The sequence below is a fragment of the Stigmatopora argus genome, chromosome 1 (genome assembly GCF_051989625.1).
Source record: "Stigmatopora argus isolate UIUO_Sarg chromosome 1, RoL_Sarg_1.0, whole genome shotgun sequence".
In the NCBI taxonomy this organism is placed as follows: domain Eukaryota; kingdom Metazoa; phylum Chordata; class Actinopteri; order Syngnathiformes; family Syngnathidae; genus Stigmatopora; species Stigmatopora argus.
In genome coordinates this window covers 30,266,108-30,283,122 of record NC_135387.1, presented here as the reverse complement: position 1 = coordinate 30,283,122, position 17,015 = coordinate 30,266,108, and the positions used below count along the sequence as shown (strand labels likewise).

Sequence of the window (17,015 nt, the reverse complement as noted above, 5' to 3'; positions counted from 1 at the left end):
GAAATAAACATCGCAGTGTGACGATCCTGCTCACGGAACAACGAGGTCCACAAATAAACATTTTCAACATTATTAAATGCTCAATTAATTCAGCTAAACCTTAAAAAAATGAAGCCCTCGAGCAAATACGTCAACAACAAAAAATCCTAAAAGTATTTCACGAACGTCGTGAACGTTTAGCTAGCTTGGCTCACAAGCTAGCTAGCAAGCTAGCTAACTAGCGCCTCTGCCGAATGGAGGACGTTCTCACCCCGCCAGTCACCAGCGAAACTCCCGTCGCCACGGCCGCGTCCATAGTCAAGCGTTTTTACAAAAACGCGTCCTAACTTGAAGTTCTTGCGTTCAAAAAACTCCTCTTTCGGGGTTTTCGAGCTAAGTCTCCATAGCCGCCATTCGTAAACACCGTTTCTGTGACGTCACTTCCAGGGTTGCCAGTTATGAAAGTCCGTCTGGAATGTCAAATCCGCCCAGATACATAAAAGCCAGTACAAAACACAAACTTCCACTAAATTAAAGATAAAATTTCAAATTTTATGAAACTCTGAATGTTTTTGTATTATAATAAAAAATGGGGGACGAAATCATCACCTATAAGCATCATGTGAGATGTAGTTGTCTAACGATTGCATTGTTTTTTGCATTACAGGGTTGCCAAACTCATTTTGATTCCCGCGTCACATTCTTGACCTTTTGATCTCAAATGGGTCGGAACCGTTTTATTAATCAAATAAGTTAACTTGCTAGCTGTAATTAACGGAAAGAGACGTCCAATCCATTTAGACAGACCAAATGGATTTTGTGGACCGTTTGTCCTCACTAGGGCCGGCCGGGGGTGCTGGAGCCTATCCAAGGTGACTTCGGGCCATCCTGAATTGGGCTATTTAGATTGTCCAATCAGCCTAGCATGCATGTCTTTGGAATGTGGGAGGAAAGCGGAGTACCCGGAGAAAACCCACACAGGCCCGGGGAGAACATGCAAACTCCACACAGGTGGACCGACCTGGATTTGAACCCAGGCTCCCCAATGTGAGGCCAATGCGCTAACCACTCATCCGCCGATCCACCCGCACAATTAGTTTGTGATATGTTAAATAAAACATAAATGATTTTTTTTTTTTTAATCCCCAAAAACACTTCTTTTTCCCCCCCGCCACTTCATGCAAACTCCACCGACCTGGATTTGAACCCAGGGCCCCAGAGGCCAATGTGATAACCACTCATCCACCAGGGCCACCCGCACTATTAGATTGTGATATGTTAAATAATAAATAAATAAATTTTTAAAAAAACTTCCCAAAAAATCCCATTTTTATTTTCCCGCCACGTCACGCAAACTCCACCGACCCAGAGTTGAACCCACAACCCCCAAAGCTGTGAGGCCAATGCGCTAACCACTCATCCGCCAATCCACCCGCACTATTTGATTGTGATATCTTAAATAAAAAAAATTAAAAAAAATGCTACTTTATTTTCCCACCACTTCATGCAAACTCCACCGACCTGGATTTGAACCCCGAACCCCAAAGCTGTGAGACCAATGCGCTAACCACTCACCTGCTAATTCACCCGCACAACTAGATTGTGATATCTTAAATACAAAAATACAAAATAAACTTCCCCAAAAAATGCAACTTTATTTTCCCACCACTTCATGCAAACTCCACCGACCTGGATTTGAACCCACGACCCCAGAGCTGTGAGGCCAATGCGCTAACCACTCATCCACTGCTCCACCTGCACAATTAGTTTGTTTTATGTTAAATTAAAAATAAATTAATTTAAAAAAAACTTTCCTAAAAATGCTGTTTTGTTCCCACGCCACTTCATGCAAACTCCACCAACCCAGATTTGAACCCATGACCCCAAACCTTTGAGACCAATGCGCTAACCACTCATCCACCGATCCACCCACAAAATGAATCTGTGATATGTTAACTAAAAAAATAAACAAGTTTAAAAAAATACTTCCCAAAAAAAATGCTACTTTATTTCCCCTCCACTTCATGCCATCATCTCCACCAACCCGGATTTGACCCCACGACCCCATAGCTGCAAATCCAATCCACTACAATCCCAACACCCAACCAGAAACAATTTACCCTACCAACAATGAAATCTGCAACGAAACCACTGTACCCACATAAAATCTACACACTGCAACTTCCAATATAGTAACCAACCAATCTGAGGCGCCCCAAAATGGACTCTACCCGGGACTCAGTCGCACTGATTCCCATAGGAAAAAGCAGCCCCTGCATGAAACCACAAAGTCCCTTCATTTTCCAGCATTCTCCTCCATTTCCTGTTTTTCTTTTTTTTCCCAGTTTCCATCTGTGACTACCCCTGTTTGTAATTTCCCATTGGCCCCGCCCCCCTCCCGTCACTCCCTCCCAGTTTCCTTCCTTCCTTTCTTTCCTGTCTCTCTGCGACCAGTTCTTTTTTTCCCAAAAGCTCCCACATCTGGAGCGTCTCCGTCCGACGCCGGAGATCCAGCGACCGCTCCACGGCGACCAGTCTCCAGCCATTCTCAGGTTGGGCCTTGTTCGGTTTTTTATGGGTTTTTGGGGGGTTCTAACTTTGTAGTCAGGCTCTATTTGAATGGCTCTTTGTCTTTGTGTGCAGTTGTTTCCTGTCTAGGTTGTCCTTTCGCTTCTTTTTGTCGTCCTCCCTTGAGATAAAGATTGGACTTTTAAGGGTTCGGAGTTTGTCTCAGAGGGTTTTTTTTGTCGGAATGGTCGCCGGTTAAGTTTGAGGAATGGTGAGTCATCATTTCTGGAGGCTTGGAAGGACTCTTCAGGGGAAAAATGTCTTTTTCTGTCTTCGTTTTTGGGTTTTGAGACATTTAAGAAGTCCTAATAAAGTTTGGGAAGCTAATTTTTATAGCGCTAAGAACTGTTAGCTTTAAGTTTAAAGAGCGTTTTGGTCCAGGGACTAATTGAGGGGTGTCAAATTCTTTTTTGGCAACGTCATTTTTTTTTGACGTTATGTTCGCTGACGAGCTTTTTTTTTAATTGTAGAATGATCGTTTATAGTTTATTTTAATTTGTACAAATGCTATTTTGGAGGCTTTTTTTCTATAGGCAATAGTTTCTTGTTTTTTGATTTTTTTTTCAATATATATATTTTTTTAAATGGAAAAAGAAGCAAGAACCTGCAATGTTTATTTTTGTCTTCAGTTTAATTATTTTTTTTAAATTTTTTAGGTTGAAAAAAAACTTGGATAAAAATAAGGGAATTAAAAAAAAGGATTTTTTGGGGGGCTATTTTTAAAATGTTTACTTTCATGATGATGAGTGGTTAGCGCGTCGGCCTCACAGTTCTGGGTTCGAATCCAGGTTGGTCCACTTGTGTAGAGTTTGCATGTTCTCTCCTTCTGTGTGGGTTTTCTCTGGGTACTCCGGTTTCCTCCCACATCCCCCAAAAAATTCATGCTAGGCTAATTGTATGCTAAATTGTCCCTTGCAATTCAAGGTGTCCCGTACCTAGTTAGTTATGATAGGCTCCAGCACCCCCGCGAACCTAGTTCACTGAACTCAGAAAATAAAAAAAACTGAATATATATATATATATATATGTATATATGATGATGCTAGATGTATATATACATACATACATTTAATTAAAACCATATAAATTAATAAATTATATATTTATATAAAATTAATTAATTCATTATATATATATAAATAATTTAAAAAAATCAATTATATATATATAAATAGTTAAAATTAATCAATTTTATATAAATATATATAAAATTCATTCATGTGTATGTATTTAATTATATATATATATATATATATATATATATATAATTAAAATTATATATATATATATATATAAAATTAATCAATTGTATATATATATAAAATTCATTAATGTATATGTATTTAATTATATATATATATATATATATATATATATATATATATATATATATATATATATATATATATATATATATATATATATATATATATATATATATATATATATATATATATATGTATAATTCATTTTAATTCTAGACTGGTCGCCAGTCAGTCATAGGGCCCACATAGACAAACAACCATCCGCACTCTCAATCCTACCACCGCCTGCGGGAATCGAGCCCGTGTCCACCCTGCAACGAAGTCAGGCTAGTCAACCACGAGGCATCTTATTTTTTTATTTTTTTTTATTCCTTTTTTTACATTCATAAAAATAAAACATCATAACCAGAAGCCACTCTTTCTACCAGGAAGAATTCTTTTATTTTTTTAAATAGGCGTATTTTCACTTGACCCGCATTAACCGCGATAATCGAGGTATTACCGTCTAATTTTCCACAGCTAATGAGGCCTAAAATCCAACTTTCTTCGCTTCCCTCCCAAAAACAAAATCCATTTTTTTTGCAGGTATGGACGTCCCGGATCAGGACAAGCCCCGGTCTAGCGAAGTCCCCCCTTCGGAGCGCCTCAGCGTCCCCCTCCAAAACCTCAAGATGATCTTTGAAAAGTGCGGGACGGAGCAGGTGCGTAGCCACGCCCACCCGCCCACGGAATAACCCATTGGCAATTCCAATCCGTCACGGTCCCGGGAGGCCACTCCCATTGGCCCTCGTTATCGGGCATCGGCGGCGAGCGATCATGAGTTCGCTTGCGGTTAAAAGGGGGCGTCACGCTGGCGGTCACATGATGGTCTTCCTTCAGCTGACCCGCTGCACCGCATCTCCACAACGGTTAAAACTGGAGCGTGACGGAGTGGAGTCATGCGGGCCTGGCGGAAAGTGGAGAAAAAAATACTTTGATTCAATTCCCGGGCTGCTGCTTATCCATTATGGTCGCGGGGGGTGCTGGAGTACATCCAAGCTAAGGCAATGTGTAACTTATTGAAGCTGGTGGTAAGCCAATGCGATGGAAATACAGACCAAATTTCTATTTTTAAATACTCAATTTCCATACCACTTATCCTGACAAGGTTCGCCAGGGGTGCTGGAGTATATCCAAGCTAACTATGGGAACCAGGGAATGTGTAACTAATTGTAGTGGTGGTAAGCCAATGCGATGGAAATACAGACCATTTTTTTATTTTTAAATACTCAATTTCCATACCACTTATCCTGACAAGGTTCGCCGGGGGTGCTGGAGTATATCCAAGCTAACTATGGGAACCAGGGAATGTGTAACCAATTGAAGCGGTGGTAAGCCAATGCGACGGAAAGAACACAATTAAAAAATATATATATTCCATTCCACTTATCGTCACAAGGGTCGCGGGGGTGCTGGAGTCTATTCCAGCTAACTATGGACACCAAATCGGGGACACCCCAAAATGAGGCCCAGCCAATCCGACTGAACAACCCACACAGAAAAAAAAAAAAAATTCCTTCAATTTCCATACCGCTTATCCTCACAAGGTTCGCCGGGGGTGCTGGAGTCTATCTCACCTAGCTATGGACACCAAACCGGGGACATCCCAAAATGAGGCCCAGCCAATCCAACTGAACAACCCACACAAAAAAATACATTAAATCAATTTTCATTAAATCAATTTTCATACCACTCATCCTCACAAGGTTCGCCGGGGGTGCTGGAGTCTATTCCAGCTAACTATTGGCACCAAGCCAGAGACATCCCAAAAATAGGCCCAGCCAATCTGACTGAACAATGCACAAAAAAATACATTCATTCAATTTCCATACCGCTTATCTTCACAAGGTTCGTGGGGGTGCTGGAGTCTATCCCACCTAGCTATGGACACCAAATCTAGGACATCCCAAAATGAGGCCCAGCCAATCCAACTGAACAACCCACACAAAAATATATACACATTCAATTTCCATACCACTTATCCTCAAAAGGTTCGCACGGGGGTGCTGGAGCTAACTATGTACACCCAGCCATTGTAACCGAACAACGCACACAATTTGAAAAAAAAAACCCATTCAATTCCTATACCACTTATCCTCACAAAGCTCGCAGGGGGTGCTGGAGCTACCCCAACTAACTATAGGCAACTCATGCGCCCTTAAATAAATTGCACCCTGGGCAGTCGCCTACATTGCTCATGTCAAAATGACATAAGGGTGACATAATGACCAAAACCGGCTGATTGGGGAGAGTCGGCTGTATGACACGTAGTTTTGCCCTTATTATGTGGACAAAAGACACCTCCCAAACCTGGGTGTCTTTAAACCATCACCTTTCATCATAAAGCCACTGATGCACCCCGCGCAGCCCCTTTGCAACATCGTATGATGCCTGACAAGTGCGCTTAAACGGGCCGAAGCCGTCCCAGCCAGTGAGTATTGAGTATTTTTGTCAAAATATTTGGAATATGTTGTGTTGGAGACAGAATTATTGGCCAAAATTAAGACATAAATGAGGTAAGGTGGGTCTTATGTGGTTTTAAAGCGGGTGTCCATTACGTCTGTATCATTGTTAGCATTAGCGTTAGCACGCGGGCAAAAAAATAATAACGGAAATCATCATTTTTCTTGTTTGCTTTCTATAATGGCTTTTTATTATATTCATTCATTTTCTAAATCGCTTACAAGGGTCGCGAAGGGTGCTGGAGCTAGCTAGCTAGCGACCATTTAGAGTGTTCAACTAGTTAACCTAGCATGCATGTTTTTTGGGATCTGGGAGTACCCGGAGAAAACCCAGGCAAGCCCGGTGAGAATATGCAAACTTTACACTGTGAGGATCCACCCGGGATCGAACCCTCGACGCTAAAACTGCGAGGCCGACGAGCTAAACACTCTGTTTTAGTGGATGCTAACTTTTTACGTGAAAGGGTGGAAAAGTGCAACTATCGGAATGAAAATATGAAAAAATAATGCGTACTAATATGCGTATTTTCGAGTTTTCATTTGCAACTGACACGCGTCCTCCCCAAAATGGCCGCCGATCACTAGAAGAAGAATTAGACGACAACAGATCATGGTGGGCAAACATGGCACTAGCCTTTAGCATCTATCTCGCGTTAGCATTGTCATACAGTTCCAATTGTACATGGCACTAGCTTTTAGCATTTATCTCGCGTTAGCATTGACATACAGTTCCAATTGTAGTGCGAGAATGTAGCGCTTGCTTTTAGCATTTATAATTACGTTAGCATTGACATACAGTTCCAATGGTAGAGCGCAAACATGGCGCTAGCTTTCCGCATCTATCTCGCGTTAGCTTTGACATTCAGTTCCAATCATGGTGGGCGAACATGGTGCTAGCTTTTAGCCTCTATCTTGCGTTAGCATTGACATACAGTTCCAATGGTAGAGCGCAAACATGGCGCTAGCTTTCCGCATCTATCTCGCGTTAGCTTTGACATTCAGTTCCAATCGTGGTGTGAAAACATGGCGCTAGCTTTTAGCATCTATCTCGCGTTAGCATTGACACACAGTTCCAATTATGGTGCGCGAACATGGCGCTAGCTTTTATTATTTATCTCGCGTTAGCATTGACACACAGTTCCAATTGTGGTGCGCGAACATGGCGCTAGCCTTTAGCATCTATCTCGCGTTAGCATTGACATACAGTTCCAATTGTACATGGCACTAGCTTTTAGCATTTATCTCGCGTTAGCATTGACATACGGTTCCAATTGTAGTGTGCGAACATGGCGCTAGCTTTTAGCATATGTCTCGTGTTAGCATTGACATACAGTTCCAATCGTGGTGGGTGAACATGGCGCTAGCTTTTAGCATCTATCTCGTGTTAGCGTTGACATACGGTTCCAATTACAGTGCGCAAACATGGCGCTAGCTTTTAGCATCTATCTCGAGTTAGCATTGACATACAGTTCCAATCATGGTGGGCGAACATGGCGCTAGCTTTTAGCATCTATTTCACATTAGCATCGATTGGTGCGCCTACATGGCGCTAGCCTTTAGCATTTCTCTCGCGTTAGCATTGACATACATTTCCAATTCTAGTATGCAAACATGGCGCTAGTCTTTAGCATCTATCTCGCGTTAGCATTGACATACGGTTCCAATTATAGTGCGCAAACATGGCGCTAGATTTTGGCATCTATCTCGCGTTAGCATTGACATACAGTGCGCAAACATAGCGTCCACTACTCACTAGGTAACAATTGTAGTTTTCTGGCCCAAAACAAAATGAAACTAAAACATTTTATGCCTTATTTTACATAGAAACTGCTAGTTTGTGGCCTAGTATAGTGTTAATTCAGTCAACTATCACCCCTCACATGCACACTATAAAAAGTGACATTTTCATGGATCCCCTCTTTAAAAAGAAGACAGGAAATTCTTGAAAAATGAGGTCATCTTTACCAAGAAGCTCTATCGCTCCGTTGGCGTGACCTCATCCAGACGACCTGGATTTCAAGGCGCCCCCCCCGCTCCCTCTTTTTCTCCCCCCCCCCTTTCCGGCGACCCCCGCGACCCCCCGCCGCCGCCACGCTCCAACCCCTTCATCCCCTTTGTGTCCCGAGGCAATCTGGGCCAGCTTGCTCAGTCTGCGATTGGACACCAGCTGAAGACCACGTCAACAGAACGTCCGTTGTTTGTCTACTTGGCAAAAGGTAGATTCTATTTGCTTTTTATCTACGACAAAGACCATTCACAAGTAGATCTTGGCAACCCAACGTTTTGGTTCTCAACCCCCCAAAAATGGTGGTTTTGTAATGTTTTGATTTGAAATTAATAACTTGGTAGTCGGCGGGACGGTGTCCAGTGGTTAGCGCGTCAGTCTCGCAGTTCTTGGGTCCTGGGTTCGATCCCGGGGCTTCACTTTTTGGAGTTTGCGTTTTCTGCGGGTACTCTGGTTTCCTCCCACATCCCAAAAGCGTGCATGCTAGGCTAATGGTATGCTAAATTGTTCCTAGCTGTGGTTATTTGTCTTCTTGGGTTAGCTGGGGTAGGCTCCAGCACCCTCCGCGATCGTTGTGAAGGTAAGCAGTTCAAAAAAAAATGAATGAATGAAATTGTTGGTCGCCATTGATGGTGATAGAGGGGCAATCCGTTTTGATTTGGTGCCTGAAATTGGGGGGCGTGGTCATCAAGTGGTCGGGACGTGTGCCTCGAAGTTCTGAGGTCGAGGGTTCAATTCCTGTTGGGTTCCGACCTTCCTTTATGTATGTACTCCTTACACATAGAGGCAAACGACCATTCGGACTCGCATGCCGCCACCAGCGGGAATCGAGCCCGCGAGTCAGACTCGGGTTGGTTCGCGGGCCGCTTTAACGTCAACTTGATTTCATGTGGGCCGGACCATTTTAGATATAATATTTAGTTTTTTTAAAAATATAAATGGATTAAAAGAACAGGATTAAAAGCCTTGAATATTCAGTTTTTTATAGATCTAAAACAATGTTTATTTTAGCTTTTTTTAAATATATTTTTAGATTTTACAAAATGATTTTTGAACTAAAAACACAGAAAAAATGGATTGAAAAATGACAATGATTGATTTAAAAGGGGAAAAATCAGAAAATTTAGACCATTTTAGATATATTTAGATTTTTTTTAATAAATGTATTAAAATCCCTGAATATTCATGTTTTTATAGATCTAAAACAATGTTTAGTTGAGCTTTTTTTTAAATATATTTTTAGAATTTACAAAATGATTTTTGAACTAAAAACACAGAAAAAAATGGATTAAAAAATGACAATTATTGATTTAAAAGGGGAAAAATCAGGAAATTTAATATACATCGGACCATTTTAGATATAATATATATATATATATTTAATAAATGGATTAAAACCCCTGAATATTCACTTTTTTATAGATCTAAAACAATGTTTATTTTAGCTTTTTTTTAAACATATTTTTAGATTTTACAAAATGATTTTTGAACTAAAAACACAGAAAATATGGATTAAAAAAATGACAATTTTTGATTTAAAAGGGGGAAAATCAGTAAATGTAATAGACATCTATACTCTTCATTTGAATTTGATCCTAAAACAGAAAGTCGGCACTCATCATTGACTTTCCCAGGCCACACAAAATGATTTGGCGTGCCAGATTTGGCCCCCGGGCCGCCACTTTGACACATGTGCGCTACACCATCAGGCTGCACTAGCCGCCCCCAAACACACGGCGCCTTGGGCAATCACCCACATTGCTCATAGCAAAAACCAGCCCTGCTTACGACGGTGCGAACCCACAATTTGAAAACGTTCGCCGCCAGGCCTCCCAGTGGAACTAGATTGGACGTCCGTGCTTTGCTGATGTGATTAGAAATATTCCCAAAGGAAGCTGAGACATGTTTTGTCTCGCTCAGACGGGTTGTCTGTCGGCCTTCTGAGCTCATTACCGGGATTAAAGTGACGCACACACACACACACACACACACACACACACATACATACACATACACACAAATACGCACACACGCTTACCACAGTGGCAGTGTTTTTTTTCATTCTGATTCCTCTAATGTACAACACTTAATCGCGTAGTTTGACGTGTGAAGCGTCTGTGTTTGTGTGTGTGTGTGTGTGTGTTTGTTTTTGTGTGTGTGTGTGTTTGTGTCATGAAGGAAGCGATGTGGGTCCGGTTTTTGGTCTCCGGCGCCTGTTTGATTGCGTCCTATTTTGTTTTCCTGCTTTTTTCTTTCAAGGTTTCAAGAGAGCAGTCGGCCAGAGGAAAGGGAAATAGAGCCAAAATGGAGGAGATACTGGGGGGTACGTTCTTCTTCTCTCTTAATTCGGTTTGCTTAGCCAAAGTGACATTGTTTATTTAAAGTTTTTTGTTTAAACACTATTGTCTGTTATAAATTAACCTGTCAAAACATAGATAATAAGAAGACACAATTAAATTAGTACAACTATTGTTTATTCAGGTCTGGAAAAAAAATAATAACATGGCATTTTCATATTTTGGGAAATAATTGAATCCCCTTTTTTCAAATGAATTTATATTTTTACGACTTTAGCCTCGTGACACAATTGTATACATTTGGAAATATAGAAGAATTTATATTTTTATGATTTGAACCTCACAGTATAATTGAATCCACGAAAACACCCCCAGAAATATATATTTTTTCAATGCCTTTTGGCTAGTAGCATAGCATAGCATTGCAGAGGATAGTGTAGCATAGCATAGCATAGCATAGCATAGCATAGCATAGCATAGCATAGCATAGCATAGCATAGCATAGCATAGCATAGCATAGCATAGCATAGCATAGCATAGCACAGCATTTGAATATTTTATAAGAAAATCCCCCTTTTATCCAGAAAAACAAATATTTTTATGACTTTAGTGGTTCAAGTAATAATAAAGAGAATGATGCTAAGGTTTAGCCTAATAGCATCCTCATTTTGTAAGAATTTTTTTTAATGAAACAATGATAGTTTTTAATGACGTTAACCAATCCCATAACTGCTAATAATTTAGGGAAAAGGAAACCTTTAAAAAAAACTTATATATTTATATATACATATATTTTTAAAGAAAGTTGCCATGTTGTTTTGTGTTTACAACAGACGGAAGTCTGGAAGAGTCGACGCCTCTCCGGGACAGGATGGCGCTCTACCAGGCGGCCATTTCCAAACAGGATGCCACTCCAGTCGCTGTGAGTTCTGCCAAACAGCCATTCAACTACAGCTGTCCAATTTTTTTTTTTTTTAAAGGAAGGATGTATTTTTTTTTCATTTTTTTTTTAAATCTAGTGTTAACTCAATGGTTTCCCCGGACTGAGCTAGAGACAATTTAGCGTACAATTAGCCTAGCATGCATGTTTTCTGGTTGTGGAAAGAAACTGGAGTACCCATGGAAAACCCACACAAGCCCAGGGTGAACATGCAAACTCCACACAGTCATGACCCACTCACTGTCACTCCCAGCTAAAGACAATTTAGCTTTGAATTAGCCTAGCATGCATAAATTAAGGATGTGGGAGGAAACCGAATACCCATAGAAAACCCACGCAAGCCTAGGGTGAACATGCAAACTCCACACAGTCATTACCTATTCACTGTCTTTCGCAGTTTAGAGACACTTTAGCTTTGAATTAGCCTAGCATGCATATTTTCTGGTTGTGGAAAGAAACTGGAGTACCCATAGAAAACCCACGCAAGCCCAGGGTGAACATGCAAACTCCACAGAGTCAGGATCTATTCACTGTCACTCGCAGCTAGAGGCAATTTAGCTTTGAATTAGCCTAGCATGCATATTTTCTGGTTGTGGAAAGAAACTGGAGTACCCATAGAAAACCCACGCAAGCCCAGGGTGAACATGCAAACTCCACAGAGTCAGGATCTATTCACTGTCACTCGCAGCTAGAGGCAATTTAGCTTTGAATTAGCCTAGCATGCATATTTTCTGGTTGTGGAAAGAAACTGGAGTACCCATAGAAAACCCACGCAAGCCCAGGGTGAACATGCAAACTCCACACAGTCATGACCCACTCACTGTCACTCGCAGTCAGAGACAATTTAGCGTAGAATTAGCCTAGCATGCATAAATTAAGGATGTGGGAGGAAACCGAGTACCCGTAGAAAAACCACACAAGCCCAGGGTGAACATGCAAACTCCACACAGTCAGGACCCACTCACTGTCACTCGCAGTCAGAGACAATTTAGCGTAGAATTAGCCTAGCATGCATAAATTAAGGATGTGGGAGGAAACCGAGTACCCGTAGAAAAACCACACAAGCCCAGGGTGAACATGCAAACTCCACACAGTCAGGACCCACTCACTGTCACTCGGAGTTAGAGACAATTTAGCGTAGTATTAGCTTAGCATGCAGAAATTAAGGATGTGGGAGGAAATCGGACTACCCGGAGAAAATCCATGCAAGCACAGGGTAACGTGTTCAAGTGTGCTAATGAGTCATTTACGTCCCCCAGACTGATCTACAAGAATCATTTGACGGCAAACAGAAGGAGAACGTGCCACCCTTCTCTCTGGACACCGTGAGCTAAGCTAACATTAGCTTTGTTGGAACGACTTGATGCTAACGCTAACCGTTATTCCACTTTGATTACAGAGCGCGGAGGCGGAGCCACCGAGCGTCAGAAGAAGTTTTATTGCTGAGAACAACGGTAACGTATTTCTGAAGTAGCATTAGCATTAGCAACATATATAGCACATGGGGTCGAGTACGTTTTTTATCCCACAGATGGTGAGAATGCTGTAAACTTTTCTCCGGCGAAAACTCCCAGGGTGAGTGTCGACAAACTCTTTAGCTAACTTTAAATTTCAAAAAAAAATTCTACTAATTAAATTGGGGCGGCACGGTGGAGGAGTGGTTAGGGCATCAGCCTCACAGCTCTGGTATCCTGGGTTCAAATCCAGGTTGGTCTACCTGTATGCAGTTTGTATGTTGTCCTACATGGGTTTTCTCCAAGTACTCGGGTTTCCTTAAACATTCCAAAAACATGGATGCTAGGCTGATTTAGCACTCTAAATGGATGCTAGGCTAATTCAGCGCTCTAAATGGATGCTAGGCTAATTTAGCACTCTAAATGGATGCTAGGCTGATTTAGCACTCTAAATGGATGCTAGGCTAATTTAGCACTCTAAATAGATGCTAGGCTGATTTTGCACTAAATGGATGCTAGGCTAATTTAGCACTCTAAATAGATGCTAGGCTGATTTAGCACTCTAAATGGATGCTAGGCTAATTTAGCACTCTAAATAGATGCTAGGCTGATTTAGCACTCTAAATGGATGCTAGGCTAATTTAGCACTCTAAATGGATGCTAGGCTAATTTAGCACTCTAAATGCATGTTAGGCTAATGTAGGACTCTAAATGCATGCTAGGTTAATTTAGCACTCTAAATGGATGCTAGGCTAATTTGGCACTCTAAATGGATGCTAGGCTAATTTAGCACTCTAAATGGATACTAGGCTAATTTAGCACTACATGGATGCTAGGTTAATTTAGCACTCTAAATGGATGCTAGGCTAATTTAGCACTCCCAAATCTCACCTCTTTTTCTCTCCGATTGTCCGCATTTTGACTCACCTGGTAAACGTAGGAGCGGTCATTGATTGGTCGCAGAATGGGCGTGAAATAAGAGAAGCTCCAAATGGTCTGATGCTTTGCTTTTCTTGGGGTTGCAGAATTTCTGCCTTCCCATGCGGGAGCCATGCGTGTCCTGCCAGAAGACGGTTTATCCTCTGGAGAGGCTGGTAGCCAATCAGCAAGTGTTTCACAGCGCTTGCTTCCGATGCTGTCACTGCAACACAAAACTCAGGTAAGCAGTGTCCCCGCCCCTTTTTGAAATTTCCATTCCAACAAAACGTCAGTGTGTAGAAAATGATCATTCATCTTCCCGAGCGCTTATTCCCGCAAGGGTCGCAGGGGGTGCTGGCCCCACATCCCGGCCAACCACAGGCAGGAAACATTCTGCTTCATATATTCATTTTTGAAAATAATTTAAAATCCTCTTCTTAAGTAAAAAAAATCTAATTAAAAAAAAAGTAAATGTTACTGGTGGTAAAAGAGTGGTGTGGGGTTCTGGGTTCGAATCCCAGGTGGGTCCTAATTAGTCTCGCTGGGCTTGCAGGGGTTTTTCTCTGGGTACCGTGGACCGACCTGGATTTGAACCCAGATCCCCCACTGTGAGGCCGACACGCTAACCACTTAACCACCGGGCTGCCCTGTTTATTATTTAGTGTTATTATTTATTGATTATTTATTTGTTGTTGACTACTTATTAATTATTTAGTGTTATTATTTATTTGTTTTCATACTAATTTATGTTATTGACTACTTATTAAATGTCATTATTTATTGATTATTTCTATGTCAGGCGGCCCGGTGGCGCAAGTGGTTAGCGCGTCGGCCTCACATCTCTGGGGTCCCGGGTTCAAATCCAGGTCATGTCCACCTGTGTGGAGTTTGCATGTTCTCCCCGGGCCTGCGTGGGTTTCCTTCGGGTTTCCTCCCACATTCCAAAAAATATTCATGCTAGGCTAATTGTATGCTAAATTGTGTGGAATCAGCTGGGATAGGCTCCAGCACCCCCAGCGAACCTAATGGAGATTAAGCGGTTTAGAGAATGAGATGAGATTTGTTTGTCCACTTTGTGGTGAAGCTTTAAATCACATGATACTTATTTAATAATAACAATGTTAGTAATCAATTTAATTGAATGAAATATGTATTTTCTTGTAGTTTGGTTAACTACGCGTCCCTGCACAACAACGTCTACTGCAAGCCGCATTTCTGCCAGCTGTTCAAAGCCAAGGGCAACTACGACGAGGGTTTCGGCCACCGTCCCCACAAGGAACTGTGGGAGAGCAAAGCCGAGGCGGGCGAGACGTCGCCCCCCCGGACCGCCGCCGCCGGCCATCGCGCCTCCGACGCCAACGTGGAGGAGTCCCCCATCGCCAAAGTCAACGTCCTGACGGCGACCATGGAGGCTCTGGGCCAAGGTTACCCCGAGAAGAGCGACAGGCCGGCGGAAGCGCGGAGGCTGAAGATTTCATGGCCGCCACAACCGGAAAGCGACGAGGGTAAGGCCGGCGTGGGTTTTCTCCGGGGACTCCACTTTTATCCAATATTCCCAATACGTGTATGCTAAGCTAATTGTATGCTAAATTGTTCGTAGCTATGAGTGTGAACGTGAATGAATTGTCATTTTTCTCCTTGTCTCCTGTGATTGGCTGGCCACCGATTCAGGGTGCCCCCCCGTAGTTAGCTGGGATAGGCTCCAGCACCCCCACAACTAAAAAAAAACATGGATGCTAGGCTAATTGTATGCTAAATAATCCCTAGCTATGAGTGTGAATGAATGTCATTTGTCTCCTCGTCTCCTGCGATTGGCTGGCCACCGATTCAGGGTGTTCTGGTGCCTGTAGTTCGCTGGGATAGGCTCCAGCACCCCCACATCCCCAAAAATATCCCCCAAAACATGCATGCTAGGCTAATTATATGCTAAGTAATTATAAGCGTGAATGAATTGTCATTTGTCTCCTGCAATTGGCTGGCCACCGATTCAGGGTGTCCCATACCTGGTGCCCGTAGTTCGCTGGGATAGGCTCCAGCACCCCCACATCCCCCAAAAAACACGGATACTAGGCTAATTGTATGCTAAATAATCCCTAGCTATGAGTGAGCGTAAATGATTGTTTTTTGTCTCCTCCTGCCCTGCGATTGGCTGGCCACCGATTCAGGGTGTCCCTCGCCTAGTCCCCGTAGTTAGCTGCGATAGGCTCCAGCACCCCCCACAACCCTTGTGAGGATAATTGGTTCTGAAAATGAATGAAATTTGTTCTGGCGACAGGCCTGGACGACGCGCAAGCGAGCTCGGCCGCGTCCTCCGACGGGGCCGGCAAGTCCATCCGAGCCAAGTGGCCCCCGGAGGACTCCTCGCCGCCCCCCGAACAGCCCGGGGGGGCTTTCTCGCCGGGGCGGAGCGTTTCCTCCAAGGAGCTCTTCGACGCCGAGACGGAAAAGGAGCGCCCGGGGACCGACGACGGCGGCGGCGGCTCGGGGAAAAAAGGCCAAGACGTCCCGCTGAAGGACGGCGGAGACGCGCCGGAGAAAGACGGCGAAGACGCCGAGGGGGCGGAGCTCGACGGCAGCGACGCGGACGCGGCTCGGGAGGACGACGACGACGACGAGACGGACGAGACGGACGAAAAGGAGGAAGACCAATGGGAGCCCGAGAAGGAGGCCAGTCGCTCACCCCAGGACGTGGGCTTCTGGGAGGGGGAGGGGGATGACGGCGACGAGAAGGCGGAGCTTGAGATGTCCGTGGAAGAGATGATCAAACAAAATCGCTACCTGGACGAAGAGGAGGATGAGGATGAAGATGAGGGTGATTTTTAGATGGGGATGGTCGTTGGGTAATCTTGCGCTGTGCCTATTTTCTACTTTCCAAAAGACCTTTCTTTGCTAACTTTCAGCTCGTTAAAGTGTAATCGAATTCAAATTTATCCCACTTTGGCCAATATTTTTTACACGTAAACGTTCAAGAGTCAAATGTATTTGACGCTACTTTTTTGGATTTTGGATGTGGGGGGTTAATCGTAGATCATTTCTTTATTGGAAACTGCTGAAAGAGTATGAAAATAAACCAAATACTTGAATCGGG

At 42.9% G+C, this 17,015-nt stretch overlaps 2 protein-coding genes across 6 annotated transcripts in view; one reads left to right on the top strand and one right to left on the bottom strand.

Moving 5' to 3' along the window:
* taf8 (TAF8 RNA polymerase II, TATA box binding protein (TBP)-associated factor) overlaps positions 1–438 on the bottom strand; it is a 5,660-nt gene extending 5,222 nt beyond the window's left edge. The window contains exon 1 of the mRNA XM_077616088.1: positions 251–438. Coding sequence (XP_077472214.1) covers positions 251–295 — 45 coding nt within the window. The 5' untranslated portion in view covers positions 296–438. The remainder of the gene's footprint in view (positions 1–250) is intronic.
* LOC144086193 (LIM domain and actin-binding protein 1-like) overlaps positions 1–17,015 on the top strand; it is a 20,502-nt gene extending 3,487 nt beyond the window's left edge. The window contains exons 2-11 of one of the 5 annotated variants that reach the window (XM_077616041.1): positions 2,325–2,531; positions 4,398–4,513; positions 10,578–10,641; positions 11,449–11,537; positions 12,815–12,880; positions 12,955–13,009; positions 13,087–13,130; positions 14,035–14,168; positions 15,092–15,432; positions 16,203–17,015. In XM_077616041.1, coding sequence (XP_077472167.1) covers positions 4,400–4,513; positions 10,578–10,641; positions 11,449–11,537; positions 12,815–12,880; positions 12,955–13,009; positions 13,087–13,130; positions 14,035–14,168; positions 15,092–15,432; positions 16,203–16,750 — 1,455 coding nt within the window. In that variant the 5' untranslated portion in view covers positions 2,325–2,531; positions 4,398–4,399 and the 3' untranslated portion in view covers positions 16,751–17,015. Of the gene's footprint in view, positions 1–1,990; positions 2,532–4,397; positions 4,514–6,224; positions 6,283–6,315; positions 6,368–10,577; positions 10,642–11,448; positions 11,538–12,814; positions 12,881–12,954; positions 13,010–13,086; positions 13,131–14,034; positions 14,169–15,091; positions 15,433–16,202 lie in introns of those variants that run through there. The other 4 variants (XM_077616049.1, XM_077616058.1, XM_077616066.1 and 1 more) reach the window with 4 other exon arrangements.